At 37.7% G+C, this 15158-nt stretch overlaps 1 protein-coding gene across 2 annotated transcripts in view; it reads left to right on the top strand.

Moving 5' to 3' along the window:
* LOC114505158 (vacuolar ATPase assembly integral membrane protein VMA21) overlaps positions 1 to 15158 on the top strand; it is a 226465-nt gene that overhangs the window by 133745 nt on the left and 77562 nt on the right. The window contains exons 6-9 of one of the 2 annotated variants that reach the window (XM_036017005.1): positions 5510 to 5609; positions 6030 to 6143; positions 8008 to 8138; positions 12936 to 13015. In XM_036017005.1, coding sequence (XP_035872898.1) covers positions 5510 to 5609; positions 6030 to 6143; positions 8008 to 8138; positions 12936 to 13015 — 425 coding nt within the window. Of the gene's footprint in view, positions 1 to 5509; positions 5610 to 6029; positions 6144 to 8007; positions 8139 to 12935; positions 13016 to 15158 lie in introns of those variants that run through there. The other variant, XM_036017006.1, reaches the window with a different exon arrangement.

Here is a 15158-nt window from a genome sequence, read left to right as displayed (position 1 = left end):
GCTGCTGCTGTCTGGAGGATGACTCAGCACCAGGATCCCTGCATCTACTCTCAGTTCTGTCCCCAAAGGTTCAGTCCTTAGTCTCTCCTCAGGCATCACCAGCCTTCTCTGCCCCTGCCTTTGCCAGAGCCCAGGGTAAATGGCTATGAATGAAAATTTGTGTGTTGGCCCTTTAAACAGCTCTTTCACCTCCAACTGTATGTCCTTGCAGCCCTGCTGCTTTTCACTGATGTTTGTTATATGTGTACTTTTGGGTCTCTGGTGCTCTATCCTGGGAATCCTAGCTTGGGGTTTACACCCCATTCTTCTTAGGGGTATCCAACTGGCTGGTTAATTATCCCTTTGTCGCTGCTGCCTGTGGGTGCCCAGCCAACCCTGTTGAGTCTCTACCACACTCCTTACCAGACAGGTTTGTGACAAAGCTGGTTCTTCTGTCTGTCTGAAGTTATAGGGCTTCTCTCTGGCTATTGTATAGTTGTTTGTTCGGGGTGGTTTCTCCACAATTGAGTTGTAATTCCAGATTGGCTCTGGGAGGAGGTCAGTGTGATTTCCACACACTCCACCATCTTCTATTTTCTTTCTCTGACTTATTCCACTTAGCATAATACCTTCTTGGCCCACTCATATTGCAAATGTTAAGATTTCATTCTTTTTTTATGGCTCAGTCATTACATTGTACAAGGTGGGGCAAAGATAGGTTTACAGTTGTTCATATGGAAAATAATACAATAATTAATAAATAATAATGCAAGAATAAACTTTGGCATACTCACAACTATAAATTTACTTTTGCTCCACCCTGTATATATGTACCACATCTTTATTCAATTGTCTGTTCGTAGACACAAAGGTTGCTTTCATATCTTGGCTATTGTTAATAGGCGTTGTGTTAAAGTCTATTTTGTCTGATGTAAGTATGGTTACTCCAGTTTTTAAAATTTTGATTTTCATGAAATGTATTTTTCCATCCCTTTACTTTCAGTCTGTATGTCTTTTGATCTGAAGTGGGTCTCTTGTAGGCAGCTTATGTATGGTTCTTGTTTATTTAATACTTATCCATTCAGCCACCCTATGTCCTTTTATTGGAACATTTAATTCATTTAGATTTAAAGTAATTATAAATATGTATGTAGTTATTTCCATTTTTGATGTATAATTTTATCTTATTTTCTCCTTAAACAACTCCCTTTAACATTCCTTGTAATACTGACTTGGTGGTGATGAACTCCTTTGGTTTTTTCTTGTCTTGGAAGCTTTTTATTTCTCCTTTCATTCAAAATGATAGTCTTACTGGATAGAGTAATCTTAATTGTAGGTCCTTGCTTTACATCACTTTGAATACTTCATGACAATCTCTCTGGATTGCAAAGTTTCTGTTGTGAAATCAGCTGACAGCCTTATGGGAGATCCCTTGTAGGTAACTAATTGCTTTTCTCTTTGTACTTTTAATATTCTCTTTTTACCTTTAACCTTTAGCATTTTAATTATGATGTGTTGTGGTATGGGCCTCTTCTGGTTCATCTTGTTTGAGACTCCTTGTGCTTCCCAAACTTGTATGTCTTTTTACTTCACCGGGGTAGAGATATTTTCGGTCATTATTTCCTGAAATAGGTTTTCAATTCCTAACTGTCTCTCTTTATCTAGTACCTCTGTGATGAGAATGTCGGTATGCTAGAAATTGCCCCAAAGGTCCCTGAAACTATTCTAATTTTTTATTTTTTCTTCTTCCTCTTCTTCTTCCTCCTCCTCCTTCTTTCTTTTCTCCTTCTCCTCCTTCTTCTTCTTCCTTCTCCTTCCTTCTTCCTCCTCCTCCTTTCCTCCTTCTTCCTCCTCCTCCTTCTTTTACCTCCCCCTCCTCCTCCTCCTTCTCCTTCTTCCTTTTTCTTCTTCCTTCTTCTTCCGATTGGTTGTTTTCTGCTTCATTTTTTTCCAAATTGGTGATTCGATTCCCTGCTTCATGTAATCTGTCAGTTTCATCTAATGTATTCTTCATTTCAGCTATTGTATTCTTCATTTATGACTGGTTCTTTTTTTATAGTTTCTATCTTTTGGTATAAATTCTCACTGATTTCATCTATTCTTCCCCTAAAGTAATTGAACATCCTTAAAAATGGTGTTTTGAACTCTATATCTGGTAAATTGCTTGCATCCATGTATTTTAGTTCTTTTTCTGTAATAGTGTCTTGTTTTTTCATTTGGAACATATTTCTTTGTTTCCTCATTTTGGCTGCCTTCTTGGGGGTGTTTATCTATATTAGGTAGATCTGCTACATCTCCTAGGCTCAGCAGCATGGCCTTATGTAGTAGATATCATGTGGGGCCCAGGAGCTCAGTCTTCCAGTTCAGATGGGAAAAGTGCTTCAGGATTGACCCTTGTGTGGATTGTGTGTGATATCCTGTTGTAGCTGAGCCTTGATTACTGTTGACACATAAGTTGGTGGGGTTGACCCTCAGGCTGACTGGCTGTCAGGTCTGGCCATGACTACAGCAGATGAACATAGTGCAGGAGCTGAGCCCACATTGTGGGATTCACTATAACGAGTGTCTGGTGCCTGCCAGTTTCACCCTTTAAGTATATAATTAGTGTAGCTAATTGGGTGGTATTCTGCTGTGGTCTGAAGCCAGCTACCTGGGGCCTGTTGGAAAGGGCTTGGGTGAACCCAGGTGAGCTATTGCCCATGTATGTCCCAGGGCCACCTGGTAGGAGCTAGAAAGTGATCTGTTGTTGGTGGATACCTGTGCTGAATATGGAATGTGCCCTGTGAGAGTCTATGCTGCAAATATAGAATGACTACCACTATTGCCAGGGGTGCTTAGCAAAAGGTAAAGGACACACTGAGGCCATCCCTTGCTTTTTTGGGGTTTATGACACTTTGAGAGATTTTATGAACATTCCCAGAATGGGCCAAGGCTGGCAGCTTGTGTGGAAGAGCTGTTTGCAAGAGGGTCAGTCTGGGCTAGAATGGGGCAAGTTTGATGGAGATTGGGATTTACTGGGATGAGGGGGGTGCTCAGCAAAGAAACAATGGAGCCCATCTGTGAGATCTTTGGTGGGAGGGCTTAATAAAAAACAATGGTCCCTGTCAAAGCTTTGGTCTGAGGACAGCTGCCCCTCCAGTGCTTGCCCTGTAGCCCATAATTCTGTTTTGCCCCATTTGTCCCTGGTGCTTTTTCAGTTGCTGCTCCAGCACTGGAGCTCAGAGCAAGTGAGTCTTGTCACTGAGTAAGTTCATGTAGGGACCCTTTCAGAGGGACATTTGGGACTCTAGCTGTCCTCCATCTCACCCAGATGGAATCCTCGCTGATTTCCAGAGCCATATGTTATGGTGAATCCTCTTCCTGGAACTGGTGTTTCTGGCTGGGGAGCCTGGTGTCAGGCTGGGACCTTTTGTTCCTCAGGGGGCACTTCTGTAGTCAATATATCCCTTCTGATTCTTAATCAGCACACCTGTGTGTGGGACCTGCCCTTCCTTCATCTCCATGCCTCCTACCAGTCTGGCATGACTTCTTCTTTATATCCTTAGTTTATAGGAATTCTATTCAGCTAGTCTTCAGGTAGTTCTCAAGGGTAGTTGTTCTACAATTTAGTTTTAATTTTGATGTGGTTGTGGGAAGAGCTTAACATAATACTTATTTACTCCACCATCTTGACCAGGAGTCTGACTTATGTTTTAAATGGATCATTCTTGCTGCTTTGTGGAGAATGGAGTGAGATCAGGGTATGGCAGAAGCAGATGCAGGAAGACCAGTTAAAGTTTTTTCAGTAATTCAAGGTACAGATGATAGCTTAGACCAAGTGTTGAGAAGTAGAGTGATTATGTATTTTGAAACTAGAACCAACGGAATTTGCAGATGGACTGGATTTGGTGTTTGAGAGAAAAAAGGCAAGTCATGGGTAATCAAGTTGGTAAAGAGTGGTGCCATTTACTGAAATAAGGAAGATTGAGGGAGGAACATGTTTTGTGAAGGAAAAGATCAAGTGCACTGTTTTGGATATCTTAAAATTGAAATCCTATTAGACATTCAAATTGAGTTATGTAGAAGAATTGAGGGAGAAGTCCAGACTGAAAATGAGAAGTTGGGAGTCATTAACAGATAGGTGGCATTTAATGATGTGGAACTGGAAGAGACTACTCAGGAAGACAGTATAGTAAGAGTAGAGGTCCATTGACTAGGCCCTAGATACTCCAGTGCCAAGTAGTTAGGAAGAGGAAAAGATCTAGCAAAGAAAAGTATGAAGCAGAAAGATATCCAGATGTGTATGGTGTCCTGGAAGCTGAGTAAAGTGTTTCAAGGGAGAAGGAAGAATCCATTTTACCAAATGCTGAGATGTTAGGTATGATGAAGGTTCAGAATTGAGTATTGAATTTGGCAGTGTGGAGGTCATTGGTGATCTTTACAAAAGTGTCATGGTTAGGATAAAAATATGATTAGAATGGATTTCATAGGAGAGTGAGATATGAAGAAATGAGAGACCACACATATAGTTCCTTTCAAGGATTTTTGTTCTAATGTAGACCAGAGAAATAGAGCTAGAGGAGAGGATGTAGTATGAAGGAAGGTTTTGGATTTGGGGATTTTATGTTGTTTTTGAGATAACAGATATTATTACAGCATCTCTGATATAGCATTTGCATACCATGTGAAATACCCAATAGAGAGAGAGAGAGCATGATAATGTAGCAAGGGTAAGGGAAATTTTCTGTAATGATGTCCTTGAAAAGTTGAGAGGGAATGAGAGGCAGTCCACCAGACATAGGTAGAATCTTATTCATTAAAATGGGAGGAAAAGCAGGTATCTGGCCACAGGAACAGATAAGTTGGTAGATTTAGTGGCAGGGTGATACTGAAATTGCCTTTCTCCTTTGTTTTTCATTGAAACAAGATCCCCAGATGAATATAAGAAGGATGGGGGTTGGAGGTTTGAAAAATAGAAAGGCAAGAAGTAGTTACCTTGAAGAGTAGGAGAATGGATTGTCTAGAAAAATGTGGAATGATCTCTAGGCAGAGCTAAGTGCCCATTTTAAATAATACACAGAGTGTTTGTGGGTTTTTCTCCATATACATTCAGTTGCTTAAGTGAAGGTAAAGGTTAGATGAAGAGTTGTAATTAACCAGAGTTTGAATTTTTCAAGGCAACTATGTCAGAGAGAAAAAGCACGTGGGAGTGATTATAGTGATTAACTATGTAATATGAGCTGGGTAGGGAAGGATGTGACAATTTGAGATAGATAATGCCCAGTGACAATGTGATAAGAATGGACTGGAGGTCTCAGTGGATGGCATGATTGTTGCAGAAATGTGTTACTTGCGTGAATGCAAAAGAAAGATAAAAGGTGATAGTTACAGAGAGGGGTAATGTGCATTGGGACTTTAAAAAGTACAATGAGTATAACCATAGGATGGGTGAGTCAGACAGATAATAAGCTTACTGAAGGTAAGCAGATAGGGAGAGTGAATAGTAGTAACACATATCAGAAATTTATTCTCTCTCTCTTTCCTTCTTGAGAATGAGATCGTGGGTAAAACATTACTAAGCCTTCTGCCTGATCAAGAGAAAAGAGAAGTTTTCCAAAAGATTTGTCTCAAACTTCCTTTGTCAAACTCAGGTATAGATTATTTTTTTCAAACAGTAAGTTTTTAGATTTTAAGAAATTGGTAACTATCACTCAGAAGAGTAGTAAAAATAAATACATTAGATCTAGTATAGCTTGTAATTATATATTAATTTGAATTAATATAATTTTACAAATTATATTTATAGTGTTAAACATTTCTTCTACATTAAATCTTGTACTTTATTATGAACCCTAGTTACTTCAGCTTTTGTATAATTGCATTAGTGTTATATAAATAATGTTCTAGCTGGTAACCCACTCTATAGGTACAACATAGATAGCTATGCAAGTGGTAATGTTCATGGAAAGAAAACATTTCTGGAAAAATCTAGTCTAAGACAGTAGTCATCTGAAATAATCCAAAATAATATGGTAAAGTACAAATGTAACTTTTTTGTATCTTTTTTTAAGTAGGAAATCATATAGAATTTTGCTGTCATTTAAAAAGAGGAAACATTGAACATGATAAGAACCCTCCTTATGAATATGCAAAATTTATCCTGACTGTACATGATATTTCAGATGGTAAGCAGTTCAGTTTTTAATTTGATCTAGATAAAGTTAATGAGTTATGCAGCCCTTTGTTGCTAACATAAATGTCCTTCTGCTGTCTGTACTCTCCAACTCTCTGGTAGCCCTATGACCACAGGCTTTGGTTACAGGTGTTAATTAGACTTTAAAAAAATTAATAGTGAAATTTAAAAGATGGGGTCATATGGTAACATGGTGGATTGGGAGTTAAGGATGGTTCTTTTCTTTTACAAAAACAAGGAAATGTTAAAAGAACAACAAAAGAAGTTTAATGCATAGCCAAACTTAAAAGAAAGGGAATTCCATGGGAGCCAGAAATTAAAGGATAAAGTACAGAATCACAGTGATAAGAGGAAGCTGATTATGTGGTGACTTAGGTGAGTCTTAAATGGGTTGGGTTAGGATTTTCTAACCCATGAAACATAAAACCAACACATAAAACCTAGAGATTTAAAATAATCAGTTAAATTATTTCTACTGGCCTAGAGGAAGAGTAGGTCTCCATTTTTCTCAGAATTTGAATGGAAAAAATGTGTCATTTACAGAAAATCAAAACCCTAATCTGTGTCTTGTGAATATAAGGTCCGTTTTTCAGTTTTCAAGATCTACAAGCTGAGAAATTAACATAAACATTGATTTGGGGCCATTAAAACTTCTGGGGCTTGAATCAGAGATAAATAGCTCAACAAATATGTGAAAAGATGTTCAAAGTCACTAGTAAGCCAGAATAAAATATTTAAAAACCAATGAGAGAGCAGTGTGCACCCATCAGAATGGTAGCAATTAGAAACATGAATAATACTGATAAGAATGTGAGAAATGAAAAAAACTAATACATTTGAGAGAAATGTAAACTCATAAGCTATCCTGAAAAAACTGAATGAACTTAAATTATGTTGACTATCCTAGGACTCATCAATTTTATCACTGGGTAGAAATATCCCAGAGGCAAACTTGTAGAGAGATCTGTGTCTAAGAGTATAGGTACTACATATGCCATAGTATAGTTTGTGGCAGGAGAGAGTTGGGAACAGCCCACGTATGCATCACTAGGGAAATGGGCAAGTCAGATTTGAGAAATACACAGCATGGAAAACTTTGTAATAGTTACAAGCAGTGAAGTCAAGATACACAGGCTATAACATAGATCTTAAAACCATATTGTTGATTGAAAAAAGTAAGCAACAATGAGATCTATAGTACAATGCCACTTTTGTAAAGTGTAAACACATATACATAAAACCAAACTGTGTATTTTACAAGGATATTATATTAAAGGTGCTGGAAGACAGTGGGTGTCTGTGAGTAGGGAAGGGACAGAGAGGAAAAAAGGCAGAGACTTTATCTGTCTTCATAATATGCCATGAACCAAGTATAATTAACTCAGTTCTTTGTCACTAAGGTCTTAAACATAACAAATGAATAGAACAAATGAATAATGAGTAAATAACCAATGATTGTCTGATATGTTTGTTGTGTGTCTTAGGAACTAAAGGGCGGATACCGTTTAAAAATTCGTGCTTGACCACACATGCACACATTTAATACCCATGTGATCTATATAAAAGAAGGGAGCTAAGGAAACTAAAACATTATCAACAGGGTAAGAACACAGGACTGAAAATAGCCATGAAGTCACAATAATTATTTCTCAGTAGTGTCTTCTTCATGTTTTGGCAGACAACATGGTGGGAAGGGTGACTGTAATGGAAAAACGACAGGAAAAATCCATGGCTCAAAGCTGCGAAATTTTTTGATAGCCTAGCAAGCACACACTAAAGTGACAGGTGTCCATTTTCTTATGTAGCTGGCTTGTCCTTCTGTTAGATTGTCACATGTGTGTCTTTGTCTCCCTTAGAGCCCTTGGTGCTTTTGAGAAGCTTCCTCCCCAGCCAACAATACATTGAATCATCTGATACACAGCTTCCATTGGAGGATCAGTTTTATGTAGTGGGGACTGTTTGTATCTTCAGGGCTCGGACCCTGTGGGTGAGTATGTTGTGAGTGTTTCTCCCCCATTTTGGCAATGCGGGCTTCCTTTGAAGGGCCAACACTCTGGTCCTTCAGTGACTGGACAGCTTTGCTAAAGCACCCAATATGTGTAGAGGGTTGTGCTAGGATATGTGAATGAGGAAAGATAAGCTGCATTTCAGAAGATGAGCATCTGAGTGGAGATCTAAACACACCTTAAAGAGTTATTTACAGGTGGTTTTGATATACAACCATACCTTGGTACTTGTCAGCCTCAAAACTTGTCAAACCTGGTACTCATCACATTTTGATGAGAAAAAAATGTTTCACCACTCAGTGCTTGCTCGCCACTCATTACACTTGCTAGAACTTGTATAAGTCACAATGCCACCCCACAAAAGAAGATGCTGCATCAATCCTTGATTGCTCACCGCTTATCAGAATGAATTAACTAGTGCCTAGGTACCACTGTATATAAAGGTGGTTTACAGAGGCTGGTTTCAGGGCCATAGTAAGAGCAGGGACCATTCCATCACAGGTGAGATTTGAGGCAGTCCCCGACCCCATTGATCATGTAGTATTCTAATGTAGCACTCACAGATTTTGTCTCTAAAAAAAAAAAAGTTAGTTGTTAGAATTAATATGGAGGATTCAGGCTCAATGAATTTATTCACTGAGTAACATTTGTGCCAGGCACTATGCTTGGTGCTGGAGAAACATTAGGGGGAATGGACAACAGACAAGTGTCATGGAGATGATAAAACAATCTATGTTAATGGATTGAGAGGGCAGAATTTAAGAGTGATCAGGGAAGGTATCTCTGATAAGCTGTATTTTGAAAGAGATCCCCAATGATTATAAGGTACCAACCCACAGAAGAAAGGAAAGCAATAAGGTAGAGGATTCAGAAGCTGTAAAAGTCTTAGGTAGTAACTGCTTTGGAGAGTTTCCAGAAAGAAAGTACTATTACATGACTACAATAAAGTGAAAAGAGAAGAAGTTGTAGAAAATAAATTACAATAAATAGGCAGGGGCCAGATTATGTAGAACTATGAGAACCATGATAATGAGTTTGGGTTTTATTCAAAGTACAGTGACAAGCAGGAGGATGACATGATCTGCTTTTCAAAAAAAATGTTTTAAATTGTTCAATTACAGTTGACATTCAATATTATATTTGTTTAAGGTGTACAGCATAGTTATTAGATGCTTATATAACTAATGGAGTGATAACCCTGGTAAATCTTGCACCCATTTGACATGATGCATAGTTATTACAATGTTATTGACTATATTCCTTAAGCTGTACTTTACATACTATGACTGTTTTATAGCTGCCAATTTGTACTTCTTAATCCCTTTATCTTTTTCACCTAGTCCCAACCCTCCTCCCATCTGGCAACCAAAAGATTCTTCTTTGTAGAGTTTATTTATGTTTTGTTTGTTCATGTGTTTTGTTTTTTAGATACCACATTGATGTGAAATCATATAGTACTTGTCTTTCTCTGTCTGACTTATTTCACTTAGCACATTACCCTCTAGGTCCATCCATATTACCACAAATGGTAAGATTTCATTCTTTTTTGTGTTCAAGTGATATTCTACTGTGCAGTATACTTGTATCATCTCTGCTTTATCCATTTGTCTTTTGATTGCAGAAATTAATTCATTTACATTTAATTAATCATAGGCATGTAGCTATTGCCATTTTATTATCTTCTGATTTTTTTGTAGTTCTGTTCTTATTCTCTTGTTCTCTTGTGTGTTAATGACATTGTATAGTGTTATGTTTGGTTTCTTTTTCTTTATTTCTTATGTATCACTTGTAGATATTTGGTTTATGATTACCATGTGCTTCATATATACTGAGTTACGTTTATAGCAGTCTGTTTTAAGTTGACAATTGCTTAAGTTCGAATGCTTTCTAAAATCATTACTGTTTTTACTCACCATGTTTGTTTTGTCATTATTTTTTACTTTTGTGTGATTGTATTTCTTAATGTACTGTTGTAATTACACATGATCTTTCTACTTTTGCCTTTTAAACTTTGTATAAGCTTAATGTTTGTTGATTTACTGATTTTATTATGTTTACCTTTTTCAGTGAGAATTTTTTCTTAGTGGTATTTTCTTTATATTTTTTATATTTTCTTCTTAAATAAGTCTCTAACATTTATTGTGATATTGGTTTGGTGGTGATGAACTCCATCACCTTTTTCTTCCCTGGGAAAATCTTTATATGTCCTTTGATCTTCAGTGATAGCCTCGCTAGGTAGAGTAATCTTGGTTGTATGTTCTTGCTTTTCATCACTTTGAATATTTTACGTCAGTCCCTTCTGTCTGCAGAGTGTCTTTTGAGAAGTCATCTGACAGTCTTATGGGGGCTACCTTATGGGTAACTTAACTGTTTTCCACTTACTACTTTTAAAATTCTCCAGCATTTTAGTTATGATGTGTCTTTGTGTTGACCTCTTTGGATCTGTCTCCTTTGGGACTCTCTGTGCTTCCTGAACTTTTTGTGTCTTTTTCTTCACCAGGTTAGGTAATTTTTTGTTACTTCTTCAGATAGTATTTCGATCCTTTGCTCTTTCTCTTCTTCTGGTACCCATATTACACAAATGTTGTTATATTTGATGTTGTCCCAGAGGTCCCTTAAACTATCTCATTGTTTTCTTCTTTTTCTCTTTATACTGTTTATATTACGTATTTTCTGCTACCTTGTATTCCAAATCACTGAATAGATCCTCTGTTTTGTCTAATCTGATGTCAGTTCCATCTAATGTAGTCTTCATTTCAGTATTGTATGCTTCATATCTGTGTGGTTCTTTCTTATGTTCTCTGTCTTCATTTTTATGTTTCCTATTTATGTTGAAGTTCTCACTGAATAATCTCTTCTTCACCTAAGTTCATTCAGCATCCTTTTAACCATTGTTTAGAACCATCTGACAGGCTTCTTACATTCCTTTTTTTGTTTTAGTTCTTTTTCTGGAGTTTTGCCCTGTTATTTCATTTGGGACATATTTTTTGTCTCCTCCTTTGGCTGCTTCCTTGTGTTTGTTTTGATGTATTAGGCAGATTTACTATGTCTCCCAGTCTTAGTAAAGTGGCCTTATGTAAAGGGTATCCTGTGGACCCAGTGGTACAGTCTCCCTGTTTACCTGAGGCTGGTGCCCCAGGGGCCATCATTCTGTGGGTGGTGTTGATTTCCTGTTTTTGTTGAGCCTTGATTGCTCTTGACACATCAGTGGAAAAGACTGATCCTCAGGCTGAGTGGCTGTGTGAACTATCTGTGACTACAGCAGATGAACTGTGGTGCAGGGACTCATCCCAAGGTGTGGGAGTTGCTTTAGCAGGGCTCTGGTACCTGCTCATTCTACCTGAGGTGTGTCATTTGTGCCACTTGTTGGGTGGTGTCCTGATGTGGTCTAAAGCCCACTATTAGATGTGTTGTTTCTGGGCTTTTTGGAAGGGACTCCAGTGCAGGCCCAGGTCACCTACTAAGGAACCTGGGATACCTGGTGGGATCTACCAAGTGATCTGTGATTGATAACTGCCTATGCTAGACTTAGAGGTTCTTGGGAGAGGTTGTGCTGAAAACTGATGCTGACTGCTACTACAGCTGGACTTGTGGCCACTTAGCAAGAGGTACTGGGCAAGCTGAGGTACAGGTACTGCTTGTTTGGGGTTTGCAGATCTTCAGAGATTTTAGCAAAGTTTTCAGGGATAGCCTAGGCCAGTTGCATGTGTGTAGTAGTAGTGTCTGAAAGTATTTTTAGTAGGGCTCATGAAATGGGTGGGGCAGTGTCTCAGGGAATCATCAGGGTGGTGAGACAACTGTGTTAGCTAGGTTAAAGGAGACTCAGATTTTGTGCTTATATGTGTCTGTGGGCTATGTGTCAGGGAAAGCTCAACAAAGGAACATGGTGCTTACAGGCACTTTAGTCCTGGAGAGATCTGCCCTTCCAGCCCTATCCCTATAGCCAGACAATTTAGTTCTTACCCAGATGTCCCTGGTGCTTTTTGAGCTGTTATTTCTTCTCTGGAGTTTAGGATGAGTGTTTGTGAGTGAGTGAGTCTGTGTTCGTCCTTTTAAGAAGATGCCTGGGTCTATAGCAGCCTTTTATCTCACCTAGACTGAGTCCCTGCTGATTTTCATGGTGAGATATTGTTTGAACTTTTTATCCCAGCACTGGCGTTCTGAGCTGGGGAGCCTTATGTTTGGCTGGGACCTAACAGCTCAGAGTAGAACTCCACAGCCAAGATAATCCTCATGATTCTTAACCACCACATGAGGGTGTGGGACAAGCCCATTTCACATGCCCACCTCTCCTAGTCTCCACGTGGCTCCTTCTTTATATCCTTAGTTTTAGGAGTTATGTTCAGCGAGTCCTTAGGTGGTTTTCAAGGGTAGTTGTTTGGTAATTTAGTTGTAATTTTGATGTGGTCTTGGGAGGAGGTGAGCAAAGTATTAAAGCATTAATGTACTCCACCATCTTGCCCCATAGTCTTGGATATGTTATGACTTTATTTTTAAAAGATCAGGCTGACTTCTGGGTGGTAAAGGGAGTATAGGTGAATAAGAATGGATATCAGAAGAATGATGCAAGAGATTATAAGGCTTGAATTAGGATTGTCATAATGGAGAAATAAATACATATATTTGGGTTATATTTTGGAGATAAAGCCCATATTCTTTGCTGATACAATTGGATAAAAGAAGGAAAGTTAAAGATAACTCTTGTCTTTTAGGTATGAGCAGCTCAATGAGTAGAAGTACATTTTTAAGTATCCAAAATACCTTTTTCTTTTTTCCAGGAACTTTTAACTGTAAAGGAAACCATTGACGACATTGAGATAGTAGAACTCTCAGATGAGGAAAATTCATCTATGTTGACGTAAGTAATGGAGACCTGGAACACACTTTTATTAAACAAAGCTAGAACAAGAGAAATAACCAAATATTTTTTCATCATCAAATATTTTTTCATCAAAATGAAAACAAATGAACCATTAAATTCAGGAGAACAATCTACTAATCCGAATATTTCCCCCCTCAGCTACTATAATTAATATTTTCCAACTAAATATAAGTATAAGTGATGGCTTTTTTCTTTTTTAATTTTTTTCACATTCAGTATTATTTTATATTAGTTTCTGGTTTACAGCCTAGTGGTTTGACAATCATATACTTTACAGAGTGATCCTCCCAATACTTCAGGTATCTACCTGGCACCATTCATAGTTATTACAATATTATTGACTATATTCCCTATGCTGTATTTGTAGCTACTAATTTGTACTTTTAAATCCCTTCACCTTTTTCATCTACCCACACAACCCTCTCCCCTCTGACAACTGTCAATTTGTTCTCCATTTGTGAATCTGTGTATATTTTGTTTGTTAATTTACTTTATTAGAGTCCACATATAAGTGAGATCATATCATATATGTCATTCTCCATCTGACCTATTTCAGTTAGCGTAATAATACCCTCTAAGTCTATCCATTTTAATCACAAATAGTAAGATTTTATTGTTTTTATGGCTGAGTAGTATTCCATTGTATAAATGTACCACTGCTTTTTCTCCACTTGTCTGTTGAGTGGAACTTGGGTTGCTTTCATATCTTGGCTATTTTAAATAACACTGTGATAATCATAGGGGTGTATGTACTCTTTTTGAATTAGTGTTTTGGGTTTCTTCAGATATATACCCTGAATTGAAATTGATGGGTCATAAGGCAATTTTATTTTTAAGTTTTTGAGAAACCTCCACACTGTTTTTCATAGTGGTTGCAACAGTGCATCCCCAGCAACAGTGTATGAGGGTTCTTTTTTCCACATCCTTGTCAGTATTTGTTATTTGTTGATTTATTGATGACAACCTTCTGATAAGTATGAAGTGATACCTCAGTTTGGTTTGCATTTATCTGATGTTTAGTGACATTGAGCATCTTTTAATGTTTATTGGCCATGTATATCCTCTTTGGATAAGTGTCTTTTCAGGTCCTCTGCTCATTTTTATTTGGATTATTGATGGGGGGGTGGTTGGTATTGTATGAGTTCTTTATAAATTCTTGATACTAACCCTTATCAGATGTATCCTTACTGAATATGTTCTCCCAGTCAGTGGTTTGTCTTTTCTTCTTTTTAAATTTTAGTTATTTTTAGAGATGGGGAAGGAAGGGAGAGTAATAGCAATGTGTGGTTACCTCTCAGGTGCCCCGAATTGGGGACCTGGCCTGTGCCCGGTCATGTGCCCAGACTTGGAATCAAACCAGCGACCCTTTGGTTCATAGCATTCAATTCACTGAGCCACACCAGCCAGGGTCAGTGGTTTGTCTTTTCATATTGGTGATGGTTCCCTTTGCTCTTCAAAAAGTTTTACTTTGCTATGACTCTAATTTGATTATTTTTTCTTTTGTTTCTCTTGCCCAAGGAGACATATCAGAAAAAGATATTTCTAAGAGAAATCTCAGAGGTTTTACTACCTCTTTACTCTAGGAGTCTTATGGTTACATTTAAATATGTAATCTATTTTGTGTTCATTTCTTTATCTGGTGTAAGATGATGGTGTAGTTTCACCTTTTTTCATGTATCTTTTCAATTTTCCTAACACCATTTGTTGAATAGACTATCTTTGCCCTATTGTATGCCTTCGTGTCATATATTAATTGTCCATATAGGTGTGGGTTTATTTCTGGGCTCTTTATTCTGTTCCATTGATCTGTGTGTCTGTCTTTATGCCAATATCACACTCTTGATTACTATATAGCCTTGTAGTATAGTTTGATATCAGTTAGCATGATACCTCTAACTTTTTTTTTCCTCAAGTGTTCTTTTTTTGAAATAATTAACAAATATTTTAATCCATATGATTAGATTGGTGTATTGCAATTTTTGTTAAATGAGTTAGACATAGCTTATTTTTTTAAATATATTTTATTGATTATGCTATTACAGTTGTCCCATTTCCCCCTTCTCTCCCCTCCACCCTGTACCCCCTCTCCCACCCACGTTCCCACCCTTTAGTTCATGTC

Source organism: Phyllostomus discolor, chromosome X (genome assembly GCF_004126475.2).
Source record: "Phyllostomus discolor isolate MPI-MPIP mPhyDis1 chromosome X, mPhyDis1.pri.v3, whole genome shotgun sequence".
NCBI lineage: Eukaryota > Metazoa > Chordata > Mammalia > Chiroptera > Phyllostomidae > Phyllostomus > Phyllostomus discolor.
The sequence above is the reverse complement of the archived record's forward strand: the minus strand, read 5'-3'. Positions and strand labels throughout refer to the sequence as shown.